General features: G+C 33.3%; 2 protein-coding genes across 4 annotated transcripts; one reads left to right on the top strand and one right to left on the bottom strand.

Annotated features, from left to right (window-relative positions):
* The first annotated feature begins 4,307 nt into the window (after positions 1-4,307).
* Positions 4,308-5,252, top strand: LOC111377703 (classical arabinogalactan protein 9-like). Of its 2 annotated transcripts, XM_023000833.1 has the most exons (2): positions 4,308-4,754; positions 4,812-5,252. In XM_023000833.1, the coding sequence occupies exons 1-2, from the start codon at positions 4,436-4,438 to the stop codon at positions 4,949-4,951; spliced, it is 459 nt and encodes a 152-aa protein (XP_022856601.1). In that variant the 5' UTR covers positions 4,308-4,435; the 3' UTR covers positions 4,952-5,252. The 2 variants fall into 2 exon arrangements, with proteins under 2 accessions (XP_022856601.1, XP_022856600.1); XM_023000832.1 differs by having other exon boundaries at positions 4,312-5,252.
* A 2,172-nt stretch (positions 5,253-7,424) lies between these two features.
* On the bottom strand, positions 7,425-13,072 carry LOC111377701. 2 transcript variants are annotated; one of them, XM_023000831.1, is made up of 8 exons: positions 12,761-13,072; positions 11,522-11,610; positions 11,350-11,425; positions 9,386-9,435; positions 8,956-9,297; positions 8,095-8,133; positions 7,763-7,853; positions 7,425-7,603 (listed from the first exon to the last, which is right to left on the bottom strand). In XM_023000831.1, exons 1-8 carry the CDS (start codon positions 12,885-12,887, stop codon positions 7,578-7,580), a joined length of 840 nt encoding a protein of 279 aa, XP_022856599.1. In that variant the 5' UTR covers positions 12,888-13,072; the 3' UTR covers positions 7,425-7,577. The 2 variants fall into 2 exon arrangements, with proteins under 2 accessions (XP_022856599.1, XP_022856598.1); XM_023000830.1 differs by having other exon boundaries at positions 7,425-7,853.
* Between the last annotated feature and the right edge of the window lie 576 nt (positions 13,073-13,648).

Below are 13,648 nucleotides of genomic sequence, written 5' to 3'. Positions count from 1 at the left end.
ATATATATATATATATATATATATATAAGCTATGTAGTAATTTATGAAAAAAAATACATTAAATTTGATTATGTTTTAATTGGGTAATTATATAATCAGGAGCCAGGATGATCAAATTCGTATATATTGTCTATTAGAAGACTAAATAGATATGAATATATTGAAATTGATTTAAGCATGTACTCGATTATAAGTTAATTATCCTATTAAGATGCTAAAAGCAAAAATCTTCGGTGAAAGTTCTTGTAACTAAAAAGTAGTGATAAAACCTTGTTTTAATATTTTTTGTTGTGTTGTAACATTGAAACATGAGAACTTACAATTAAAGTATCGTATTTATTTTAAATAATCGTATAGTAGTACTTACTATTGCCCCTGTTTGAACCCCATTCTACATTATAGCACGTTATTTTCTCTACAGTATTCATTTTCAACTATACATTCTTGACTAAAATAATATTATACGTAAATAACAAAAAATTCTTCTTTTTTTTACCGCACATTATCCATCAATCACTATTCTACAATACATTACTTCAAATTAATGGGCTCAAACAGGCAACAATGAAGCTAAATATTTTAGGATTTCATTTTAAAGACGGAATTCCCAACAAAAGGATGTCGTATTGCAGGTACATAAACTGCTTCATCTATGTATTTCTCGCACATGATTAGATTGATCTTTTTGTATTTTTGTAATTAAGTCCTTATTTGGTATTGATTTAAATCAGATTTTACTATAAGTCAAAGTCAAATAATTGATATTAACCACATTTTTTATGGATCCCACAATTTTTCAACCACATATTTCAAAAACTTTTATCCAAATCTACTAAAAATTTAATTTTAATCCCCATCAAACAAGGGCTAAATTAGCTCGTTGTCAAAAAATTCGAATGTTAAATGAAATATCGTTATTTACATCAATCCTTGAGCGATTAACCATTACCTCCGATTAGTTCAACTTTATCATTTTCAAAATTGATATACCTAATATCATCAACAGATTTATCGTAGGTGATAGAAATTATATTCATCCGTATGTAAAAGCTTGAATCATCTTTTATTAACAAAAATTGATTTATGTCACCTATGGAATACCCATAGATGAAATATTCAAATATTAGCTAACTATATTAGGCACGGAATATCTATTCAAAGATTTATGGTATTGAAGCCCATTTATTAAAATGGGTGGGGGGATGTTGGTGCATTTTAATATTAAAAAAATCATTCGTTATATTTTCTTTAATAAGTTTGTAGGTTTTGGAAGTTATGAATGTGAAGAGGTTGGAGGTTTGGAAAATGAAAGATGAAAAAGTTCATATGTTTATGACACTTCTTTATTTTGGGTGGCCTATTTTTACCTATTAATAGAATCATTCCTTGGTCATTCATCAACACCACAACAATCACAATTCTTTAACTTTTCTCCATCTATTCTCACTCATTTTCCTTGAAAGATTATTGAGCAAAGAATGATGTTTCTTTTAGTGGAGCTTTGAGCTCAAATACTCGTGCAGAGTTTGTTTGAGCCATACGACAAATAGGCGGGCTGTTGTATCCTGTAGGGACAAGTCATAGAAAAACTCTGCTACACTGTATTTTAGCCTTTACCAATCGTAGAAAGCTTGAATCTCCTTAAAAAAAGCGAGACATCTATGCTTCAGTCCATTCGATTTCGTTATCTTTTTATTCATTTTGTAATTCCATTTTTTATTATTGAAATTTCACCAACATTTTCCATCGATCATCTATTTTCAAATTCATTGTTATTGTCACTTCATATGAAAATTAAAGAAAAACATTTTAGACAATATCAACATTATATTAAAAACATTTTAGACAATATTCAACATCATATTACTCAAAAAAAATAAAAAATAAAAAAGGTTTGAACCCCAACTTTGAGGGCACCGTCCCGCCACTCCCCTAGAGCTTTGTAAAGGAGGTAAATCGCGAGATATGCCCTAATAGGTCAGAAAACAAGAGCTGCCTGTACACTAGACCTACAAGGAGTTCAATTTCATGTTTCAGGAATCGAACCCCCACACTGTGGCTATCAACAAGACGTGAGATAACTTTATTTCCGTCCTTTACACCACTGGACTATGCCCGAGAGGCCAATAACATATTACTCTACACTAGAATAAGAGGCATTAGCGTGTTGGCATGTGTTGACCCCCTCCTATGGCACTAGCTAGAAAATGCGGTCTTCCTACTATTCATGACTTGGCCTTGCTTGGGACGAAGTCTTGAAAAATGACAAGGTTATAATTTCTTTTTCTTTCTTATAAATAAATGTTATCCAGTATTAGTAAACGTGTCATCATTTATCATCCTTGACAGGATATCTTATCCAGGAGAATAATTTTATATCATGGTTTGAACTTAATTCATCAATTATCTTCATCAAGTTCACATGATGCATGTAATTGCATATGCTTACATATGTAAAAGGGAAAACTTAAATAGTCTCAACTTATTATTCAAGCAACAAGTTGGTCTTTAATTTTGATTACAATTGTACAATCTGTCATCGTCAATATAAATAATTGAAATCTCTATTTAACCATCAATTGACCCTCTCACGTTCAATTTTATGAAGTCAATTTAACTTCACAACTTCACTTGACATCCTAAAATTTGATCCGAACATATTTTTAAATATGACCATCCAAAAACTATTTATTTTTTAGTCATTAAAGATTAATTGAACAAGTGTAACAAAATATTGAAAAGCAACGTGCTCGTAATTGTTTCAAGAATACGACTCGACTTCCTTCTACAACAATGGAGGAATGGATGCCACCTTTTCCCACATATAAAACCTTCATTTTAGTGCCACTACACTTTCATCCAGAGAGGATTGAAAGAGATTGGTCTGTACAAGAAGAGGAAATATCAAGATTAGGGTATCGTATCTTTTAATCCCTGCCACAGAATGGGGTTGATAAAATTGGAAAAAAGTGAAATGTCCAAATTAACCTCGAGATGCTTTTTAATTTTCATTTCCACCCCTGGGGATGTTGGAATGAAAGGTGACCACAAAATTAATGAATATCTACACTTGTTGTAGATATTCTAGGAGGTGGGTTGGCCAACCTATTTATGTTGACGGTTGTCCAAATTTAGGCCAATCAAAACCTAAATGAAATGTATGCTTGTAATTGTGGGGCTAGGCCATGCCCTTTAATAAAAGTATTAAAATGGATTCTCAAGTTGCTAGTCAGTGCACACGACAGTTGTTCTTTTAAAAAATAATAATATTTAAGTTCCAACTGATTAAGATTTGTATCATAAGACGAATTATATAGTACTCGATAGTGTAAAAGAATTAGAATTATGTGATATTACATGATTTAGTACTGCGTATCAAATACTACTTTAAAATTCATCAATCCATACATTTACAAGCAGGGGAAGATAATGAAAATTCAAATTCTTCGAAATTTTTTACTCTACATCGAGATAATGTATGATGATAGAATTGGATGTGATTAAAGAAATGGGACATTGAGTTTTCAAGTTATTTTTGCTATCAATATTAATTATTACTAAGCACACCTTACCTTTATTAATTGGACAAACTTTAACAATAGTACAAGATTTAATGTAAGGGATAATTTCCTATCAGGATGATAACAACTCTACGAAGGGTTGTCTTTACCAGGATTTTGTAATTGAAAATGTTAGATTAAGCTTGGGAATACAAGTATTTAAGTATTTTTCAAGTTTTGGCAAATAAGTTTTAGAGTAAAAGAAAATAATTTATAGAAAACCATAATCGTATTTTGGCAAGAAAAGTAACTTAAGTTTAGCCAAAAAATGATAAAACTTTAAGAAATTTTATGCATGAGTAATCGTATTTTAATTTGGTTTGATTGGATAGCTACACTTTAATTTAATATTAATTAAGATAACTTTGTCCAATTTCATTACTGATAATTGATGACATAATACACAATAAATGATAGTTATCACACGTAACTATTAGTTGCTAGCATGAAATAAGTGAACTTAATTGAAATAAATAATGAGCATCATTATTGAGTACTATGTCATCAATTTCCATTAGTCCAAATGACGAAATTGGAAAGAGTTACTCAATTGAAATTAAAATAAAGTAATTAGGATTAAACAAATTGAAGTATAGTTACCGCGAACGAAATTTAACCTAAAACGTCATGTTGAACAAAAATTATAAATGAATAAATTCTTTTTTACATAACAATTTAAACTTTTAGACATAAAATCTAGGTGTACAGAATGTGGATGCACCTTGAGGTATGCCCAAAATGATAATTCTATCAATCACTCCTCTATATATAAACCTCTATTTCTCTCTTTCACATTGTTTCAAGCAAATTGTCCCAAACATTTGCTCTGTCCAAATTAAGAAAATTATCGTCTAAATTTTGTACACTACTCAATTATGGCTCTCTCGTATTCCATGTTCTTGCTATCAATATTGCTTGCGTTTGCAGCCTTTTCAGCTGCGCAATCTCCAATTTCAGCACCTCCAATGGCAACACCAGCAATGCCACCATCTAGCATGGCGGCACCACCACAAATGGCTGCAACTCCGCCTTCAACTAGTATGCCGCCGGCCATGTCACCACCGCCAATGGCAGCTCCACCGATGGCGCCTGGTCCATCCATGACCTCACCCCCTGCACCGCCAATGTCAGCCCCATCAATGGCGCCTGGTCCATCCATGACCTCACCCCCTGCACCGCCAATGGCAGCTCCATCAATGGCGCCGGGTCCATCGTTGACCTCACCCCCTTCACCGCCAATGGCAACTCCACCAATGGCGCCTGGTCCATCGCCCATGGGGGAATCTCCAGGGCCTTCTATGTCTCTTTCTCCACCCCGGTCGGCTGATTTTGTACATGGATGTAGCACAACTATCTTGGCACTGCTCGGTGGAGTCGCACTCCTAGCTTAACTTATGGCTACCGGTTTCAGTTTCCATTTATGTTTTTGACTTATTTGGGAAGGTAAACTAGTACTTATTATCAAAAGAAGCTACTATCTTGCTAGTTATATTGTTCTACATATGTACCAAACTTGTGCTTCGTGTAGGGTTGAATAATTATTTGTGAATTCTTTCTGTTCCAAGTGTTTCTTCGTGCTATATCTACATGTAACCATTTATTTGGTGATTGATTATGGATTGTATTATAGATTTATTGTGCTACTACTCGTAGCATTTTGGCTTTAGCTTTAATAAGAAGACTCTTTCATTATTGTTTGTGTTTCAGTACTAAGAATCTCTAATACAAGTATTGGAAAACTGAAAAATAAAGCATTGGAATTGACTAACAACACACTCTGTATACGTTTCTTACCTTAGGCTATACATGATTGAAGTGAATAACTAATAAATTGTTTACGTGTCTCAATCTGTTCCCCGATACTGTCAATCTTATCTAATCAAATATACTAAACATGTTAAACATACAGTTCTACTTCGATTTTCATGGTTGCTTGACTAATTGAATTCAACTAAGCACAAATTGTTTTAAGATTGAAAATGCATGTGTTTTGTGTGTGAACGTTTAGATAAAACACTAACTAAATGGGTGGAGGAGAGGTGAGAAGCCTTTTAGGAAATGGGGAAAGTGTCCAATGGGAGTTTTGAGTGGATTGGAAAGACGAGATTAAAAGGGTCATAGCACATAAGAGGTGGATGGGTAGAGAAGTGGGGCAAACTCTGGACAAAGGAAAATAATTAGGATAGTGATATGCACATGGTGTGTTAACCCCACACTCTCTCTCACACATAGAGAGAATGTTATTTTAGGAAATTTTTAGACGCGTGGCTTAGTAAATGGTTTAATCTTTATAAATTTACCTTCCAAGAAAAAAGGGTATAAATTAAAAAAACAATGTCAAAAATCATTTGATAAAGTAGAATAATTCATGTTTTTTCACAAATATGTGACTAAAAATTAGTGTGAAAGAGAAACGATTATCAAATAATCACTTTCAAACAAGGACTTAATTTCAATTTCGATAACTCGTTACAATTCCACTAAAGGAAATTGATAACGTAATCAATATATGAAGGTCACACTACACATGTATGTTAGTTGCAATTTTAAATAAGTACAACTTCAATTAAAAAATGATGACTATCGTTATTGATTGCCAAGTTATCAATTTTTTTCATTGGCTCAAATGACGAAATTGAACAAAGTTACCCAATAAAATCAAATTGAAGTGTAATTATCTCGCAGAATAAAATTGAAAATAAGTACTCCGAATGGAATTTTACCCCAAGAAAAAACAAAAGGTAAACAAGTTGTTACCAAGTACAAAAATTGTGGGAGAATTGATCCGTGATTCTTGTTCTATGAAACATGAGATTCCCAGATCAAAAATGGTGTCCGTGTATTATAAAGTCAGGAAGAAAAGCATCGGATCTATACAAAGTAGACAATCGGAATCATCACCGACTTTATATCTTTTCCTTCATTCGTCAATACCAAATAATGCACTCTTTGCACAAAAATAAATGAATAAATAAAAATACTCGCTCGATAATTGCTTTGAGACCTTCATAGTTATTTAAGGTCCTATTTGAGCCCCGTTAATTTGAAGAAATGTATTATGAAATAGTGATTGATGGAGAATGTAGGGTTAACAAAGAATGAAATTTTTTTTATTTACATGTAATATTATTTTAATGAAGAATGCGTAATTAAAAATAAGTAATGGACTAAATTTCAACTCTATCATCAAATTATCAAATAATTGACATGACCAACGGCGGAATCAAGACTCAAATTCAGTGAGAACCTATTTGACCATGAAAAATATTTTCGAACATAAAATACTAAAAATGAAAAAGAACAAAAATAATGAAAAGTCGTAAAAACTACATTTTTTTTTTTCTCAAAATTCAGTGAGCGCTAGGGACCAGCATCCGCCACTGGACGTGATTAAGCATAATACATGCCAATGGAACGATTACTTGATTGATCCATATTGAGAAAAACTTAGAATCAAGATAATATTCTGACAGCCAAACAAATAACAACCTCATCTCGACCAGCGGGAAAAAAGAGCATAATAGCCTACTAAATTTTTCTATGATACTTAATTTAAGGCATACTCCTACCCAATATCGCATCATAATAGATTTTTATCGTCCAGCAAATCCATTTCTTTTACTGGTAATTTATAATAATCAATTTATTCGAAATTATAACATTCATCATTTCAGGAAAAAAGAATAAATACCCGAATGGTAGTATTTTTCAGTCATCTTATCACTTTTCTACTAGCATCTTTCAATATTAAGTAACTTGCACAAAAATGATTGCATATAAATATTAATCCAAAAAGCCCCAGTTGCTTGACAATGAAAAGATAAAACTCAGCCATGACAATGAGGAAAGGAGGAATCCTCTTGGTAAAATTGGAATCAAGAACTCTAGTTAGAAACATAGAAAAGAACATTTCTCAACCTCCTCACGGTACATAGACGTATTTCATGCAAATTTGCAACCTAAATTGCTCTCAGAGATGAAAACCTTGTGTTGATGAATAGGATGTCACAACGCAAACTAACTTCTTCTCTCAGAACCAATTTCTAGTTCAAGTCAAAATGAATGCTGTTAAATTATGTGGATCAGATTATAAAAAAATAAGCAGTATAGGACTAACTTTCACCTTTTCCTTTGTTTTCTACGACAAACAAAACATTCACTACATGGGGACTTGCTACCTGAGAAGCTAGATTGGAGCTTACTTGGTGGGACTTTCAACTCTTCAATCAATATTTGGCAAAGCTTCTCATTTTCTCGCATCAATTCCTCAATGAGTAGTTGGTGCTTTAACACCTAAATGCATTATAAATCCACCGTGTGAAAATTACCACTTATTGTGCAAAACCAATGATTGTATTTGCAGGAAGTTTCTAAAGTTGATTGTGAAAAAAATGCATAAATAGATTGAAGATAGTCTGTAATGACTCTGATATGAATTGGCCCCCGGGGATGATGAGGGAGGTGGGAGTGTTCTTATATGACTACAATGAAACAAAATTGCAAAATAAATTTGCTTATAAATAAGATGTAGTACCATCTGAAGCATGTTGTTCTGTGATTGCAACTTCTCAGCCTGCAAGTGAAATCCACTGATTACAGCACTCATTTACAAAGAACAAAACTCAACATAACCTATGTTCTATCCATCAGGAGAGCCTAATAGGTGTTTTAAGTATTTATTCCATTATGGATATGTGTAATTGACTGATTGACAACAAAAGTTAAAATGCAATATCCCCAGCATTGTTTCTGTTCATATCATAATATATAAACAGACCCATTCAGCACAAGAATTTGCAAACAGAATATAAATAATACTAAATTCAATGAACGCATGGAAAATTAAAATCTCATAAGACACATAAAGCAAGCAAAAAGACAGTAATTGCATCAGCCTGTCAACCTTGTTCTAGCCAGAAATATAAGACGATAATAGCATATAGTTGCAGGTCATCTATCATTGTGTCAACAATCTTCTGTGTTAAGCAAAAGGGCATAAGATTGGCAATGGTCTATGCACAAAATTCACAAATCTATGGATTTAATTTATTTTCTAGTGACAGGATCTAAATCCAGAGAATATCCCGGGAATTGTTTTGTATCTTGTTCCACCTTTTTAGGAAATGCAAAGCTACGGGCAATCAAAAACTTTCAGCTTCTCCAAACCAGAGTTACAGTATTGAATTTCAAAAGAAAGCATAATATGAAGGGAGCAAACCCCCCCCCCCCCCCCCCCCCCCCGGAAAAAAAAAAAAAAAAAAAAAAAAAGGCCCCGGGAAAAAATGAAAAAGAAAAAAGAAAGGAAATAAAGAAGAAAAAAGGCTCGTGAGTGTTTACTTCTAAGTAAAAAATACTACATGACAGTATGAAAATTAAAAGGTCTGTATTCACGTACTTTCTCATTTACTTTGCCCCTCTCCTCTTTCAAAAGTGGATTCTCAAAAAAGTTGCTGATGACCTTCTCTACTCGACTGGCAGATTGAGTGTTGACTGCATCAGTTTCAGGTGCTAAAGTTTCCACGGAAGAATTCTCATTTGTACTTCTCTGCCCAATATTGCCTTGTTCCGTACTATTGGGTATTGATTTTACCAACTGGCCCATACTTCCAATTGGATTATCATGTGAGGGTTCCTTTACCATGTTTATGCCACTTCGTAAGGAAGCTGGGAGAATGCCTTGATCAACAAACAGGCCGGGAGATATTCCAAGTTTCATCATCACGTGTGTAACTGCTTGCTGAAAAATTAGGAGATGAAACTAGATTTAAAAAGCAACGACTTTGGAATGTACTATTAACTAGATAGCATACAATATGACTACGTACTAAAAGATTCGACTGCATCTTGTGCACTACACCAGGCTTCACTGCAAGGCCTGCAATGAGTCATAATATCTTAGCTATCTAGTTTAAGTCAGTATGAATGTGAGCTACTGCTTTCAAAAAATATTGATCACTCGTAATTCAACAAGTCTTTCTACGGATAAACACATGGCATGCTCAGGTAGTAAATAAGAAAAAGAAGTTAAAATGTCGTTTGTACTACCGACCAATACGATCTAGAACGGCATATCAAATGTGCCCTTGGTTCCTAATATTTTAGATCCAGCAAAGTAGTTTAGTACATGGACTGTGGAGCAAAGAAAGAAGTTTGAACAAATTAACCAAATCTCAAGTCTAAACAATAATGTTAGGCTCAAATATGTTCTTGAAGGCTGAGAATGGTACAGAGATTTTCAAGATGATGTATTCAGCCAATAGATGAGGTGACATCTAGCATTAAGAAACAAAGTGTAAAAATATGATATTACAGAAAATTAGCTTGCCAGATAATCCAGATGAGCCCAAGTAGCAGATATAATGCATAAAACAACAGTTAATTACAGGTGAAGCAATGGCGACCTATTTAAAATGAACTTGTCAGTAAATAAAGTAACTCAGACTAATTACTCAAATTCCTACTTCCTCCTTTCAAGAAAGATGTTAAATGGTTTTCCACCATTTTCTGATTAAAGATAGAGGTCTATTATGACCAATTCAGGATAAAGCATTAATAAAATGGTATACCAAGAGAAAAAGACTGTATAGTTTCATTTTACAATAGAACCAATTTACTTTAAGTTATAAGATATATTAAGTGCTATCTGGTTTATCTTGCTGAAGACTGTAATTGGTTTCAGCTAAGAACTTAACTCATGCTTCCAAACAACCAGTGTATTTTAATATAAAATACGAATACGGTGACTATTCATTTCGTAGATTCTTTCTTTGCCTCTTCTATAACTTACAAAAGTTGTTCAAAAATGATAGTGTCAGCATAGACAAGAAAAATAATTGCCTATAGTGCATTTTGATTTATGAGAGAGATACAATCCTAGTAGAACACGTCAAAAGAGGAAGAAATAATAAAACTAACATGACTTCACAAATTTGCAAAACATTTGTTTCATTATATGTTTCAGTAGACATAGTTTTCGATTAAAATGAGTGAAAAATCAATTTATGTAGTTGTCCTCAAGTTTATCGGGACTATGTATTAACATGTGGTTGTTTATGGTATAATATGATTCAATGACTAAAAGTGGTCATAATTGAAAAATAGTATCATGCTTGGGCCATAAGCTTAAGAAAAGAAGGATTTTATGAACGGATTTCGTTTTAAAAGATAAGATAAAAGAAATAGCTCTGTTTTTGGTTTTTACTTATGAAAATAGTCTTCTGTGTACTTAAAAAGATAATGTATATTTTATCCTTATTGAAAATAGTGTGACTACCAAAGTAGTGGGTGGCAAGCTGGGTGCTTAACTTGTCCAACTTGACTAACTCCCAAGTTGCACAACTTGGGAGAAATTCAAAGGCGCAGTTCAAATTTAAAAGTTCATCCAGCCAAAACCATTTCATGGCCCAACAGCTCCCTTAATTAATGCAGGAATTCTCCTTGACGAAATGTCTGCAATAACTATTCAAATACTATTTCTTTGGAACTTCACCAACTCGTTGTAGAAACCCCAAAAAATCAGAGAAGTAATCGTTCAACTTAAACAAGGAAAGACAAGGGAGGCAATTTTGGATTATGTGTAATTTCCTAAGGAAAGAAAGCTTCGTTGTAAGACAATTTTATGAGAAGGTTAGTTTTCATTCACAGTTGTGCCACTATACCTGTGGATGGCACCTAAACTAGTCAGAGAATATGAGAAGGGTCCATGCTTACATCAATTTTACACGAATAAACAATGTGCATAAGTATCTTAAGAATACCTAAGCAGTACTTCTATAATCTGAATACTTACCAACTCCAAAGCCATGGCCAAAACCCACTCCGCAACCAATGCCTGCTTCAAGGTTCTTTGCACCCACTTTCCTCAACTAGACATAGGATCAATAAGAACAAAGATATATTGGAAAACTTGCTACTACAAACGTTACCAAATCATCCAACCCACAGATATTAGCAAAACCTACAGAATTATTGACATGCCTTCCAACATCAGAAAAAGCATCTGTTGCGCCCCGAGTGGCAACCATTATTTGGTTCAGAACTGGTATCGCACCTGATGTACAAATAATCTTCAAAGCTTGTTATAATGAACAAAAGTTTGAATTGACCCACATACCCAACGACTGATTTTATATTTACCACGTCATCATGTTGCACGTCCAAAAGAAAAATTAAAGCAATACATTGTAGCCTGATCTCATCACATTCAATTGATTTTTTTTAATGACAAAAAGTTAAAATGACAATTGGTGAAGCTACCAAGAAATAACAGGAAAGACTATGTTTACCAGACCTCATAAGTAGGAATGGATCCAAAATCTAATTGAACTTCCAAGTTGAAATGAACAAGATTTGAATAATCAAACAAAAGGTACAAAAAATATTTGCTTAACTAGAATATTCAAATGAACACCATGCCTCTACTTTTCTCCAGAAAGGCCTTAAGGGGTCATAGTATCCTTTACTGCTGTATACAACTGCTTTTGGGTTCTGGGTGCTTTCTTATCCTAGCAGCTTCTTCAACAAAGAAATACTAATTCTAGGTAACATTTTTATTTTCTCTGTTGAACATCAAAGAAACATTATAATTGAATTCAGCAATCCTGTCAACCAAGTATAGCTCAACAAGTTGGCAAAGAGCTTCCCCAGCCACAGAGTAAAAGAACTGATTTTATCAACAGGTTAGGTCATTTAGAGTGGCTTTATAGAGATTTTACAACCACTAATGTAATGATGAATCGAACCCAAAATCAGATTAAATATGTCCTACCGTCATGTAGAAACTATAAAATAAACAAAGTTCAGAGATAAAGTTAATCAAAAGAAAACGTCAAGAATTCCACCATGTATTTTGCCTACTACTATGTAGTTACTGAAAGAAAATTGTTAATTCTTGCATCGCAATAACAATTAATCCTCATGATTACATAAGCACACCACAGACTTTACAGCAATGCAAGCATTCAAACTCCATGAAACATATATCAAAAAAAGGTTTAGAATATAATAAAATTGCTAACCAAAAAAAAAAAAAAAAAAAAAAAAAAAACAACAACATTTTTACATTAATTATTGGTATTCACATATTTGAGTTTGAACGAAATCCCGAAGTTCATCCTTTCCGTATTTTTCAATCAATAGCTTCGAGTCTAAATAGAGAAGATAATTGAAAAGAGAAAACCGAAAAGAGGCAAACTCGGTACCTAAATTTAAAGGGCGACCAACGCCGATGCCAATGCCACAGCCAATTCCAAAGCCAGTGAATACTTGACCCACTTTCAAATTAAAAGGATTCTCCATTCTCACCACTCTATTCTCTTTTGTGTTCATCAACAATTGGTTTTCACTTTCTCGATTTGGCTCCAAAACTATTCAAAACTGATTCGTTATCTCTATGAGAAGGTACAGAACTACACTCTACAGGTGGGAGAGATTCTCCATAAAACTTTTCGTTTCTCCCAGTGGCATAATTGTGAATCTTGTCATCCGGTTGTCTGTAGTCTGGTCGGGTTGAACGGGTTTTCTATTACTCGGGCCTCAACTGCCGGCCCATATACGCGAGGAAATGGTGGCAGATGGGCAAAAAAAATATACAATTTTTCAAAATTACCACTGTTTAAAAAAAAAATCAAAAATTTGTAAAAACTTTAAAAATAATGAAAACTCAAGACTGTCCCTGATAATAAAACTCTGAAATTGACGACAGGAGAGAAAGAAGGAAACCGACGAGTTTCTCTTGGGAGGAGACCGACCGGCTACCATTAGAAGGGAAGAAAGTAAGTTTTGCATAGTTTTTCCCCCATTAATCTATGTTAAAGGTTTATTTTGTTGGAAATAATAGTAGAAATCTTTGTAGAACATGTAAAAATAGTAAAAACTAATATTTTTTAATGTTTAGGTGCCGGCGGGCCGTCTTTGACGGCCCCCAACAGGGAAGAAGACCCGTCTATTTTTATTGTTTTTTTATATCTTTAAATTATTATTTAATTATTATTTAAATGATAAAAGAAAAATATAAATAATGAATAAATGTTAATAATCAAAATACGCAAGTAAAATTTAATTACAGATTAATTGAAAGAAATTTAACC

This window comes from Olea europaea, unplaced genomic scaffold, assembly GCF_002742605.1.
Source record: "Olea europaea var. sylvestris unplaced genomic scaffold, O_europaea_v1 scaffold1709, whole genome shotgun sequence".
Taxonomy (NCBI): Eukaryota; Viridiplantae; Streptophyta; class Magnoliopsida; order Lamiales; family Oleaceae; genus Olea; species Olea europaea.
This window is presented reverse-complemented; position numbering and strand designations above follow the sequence as displayed.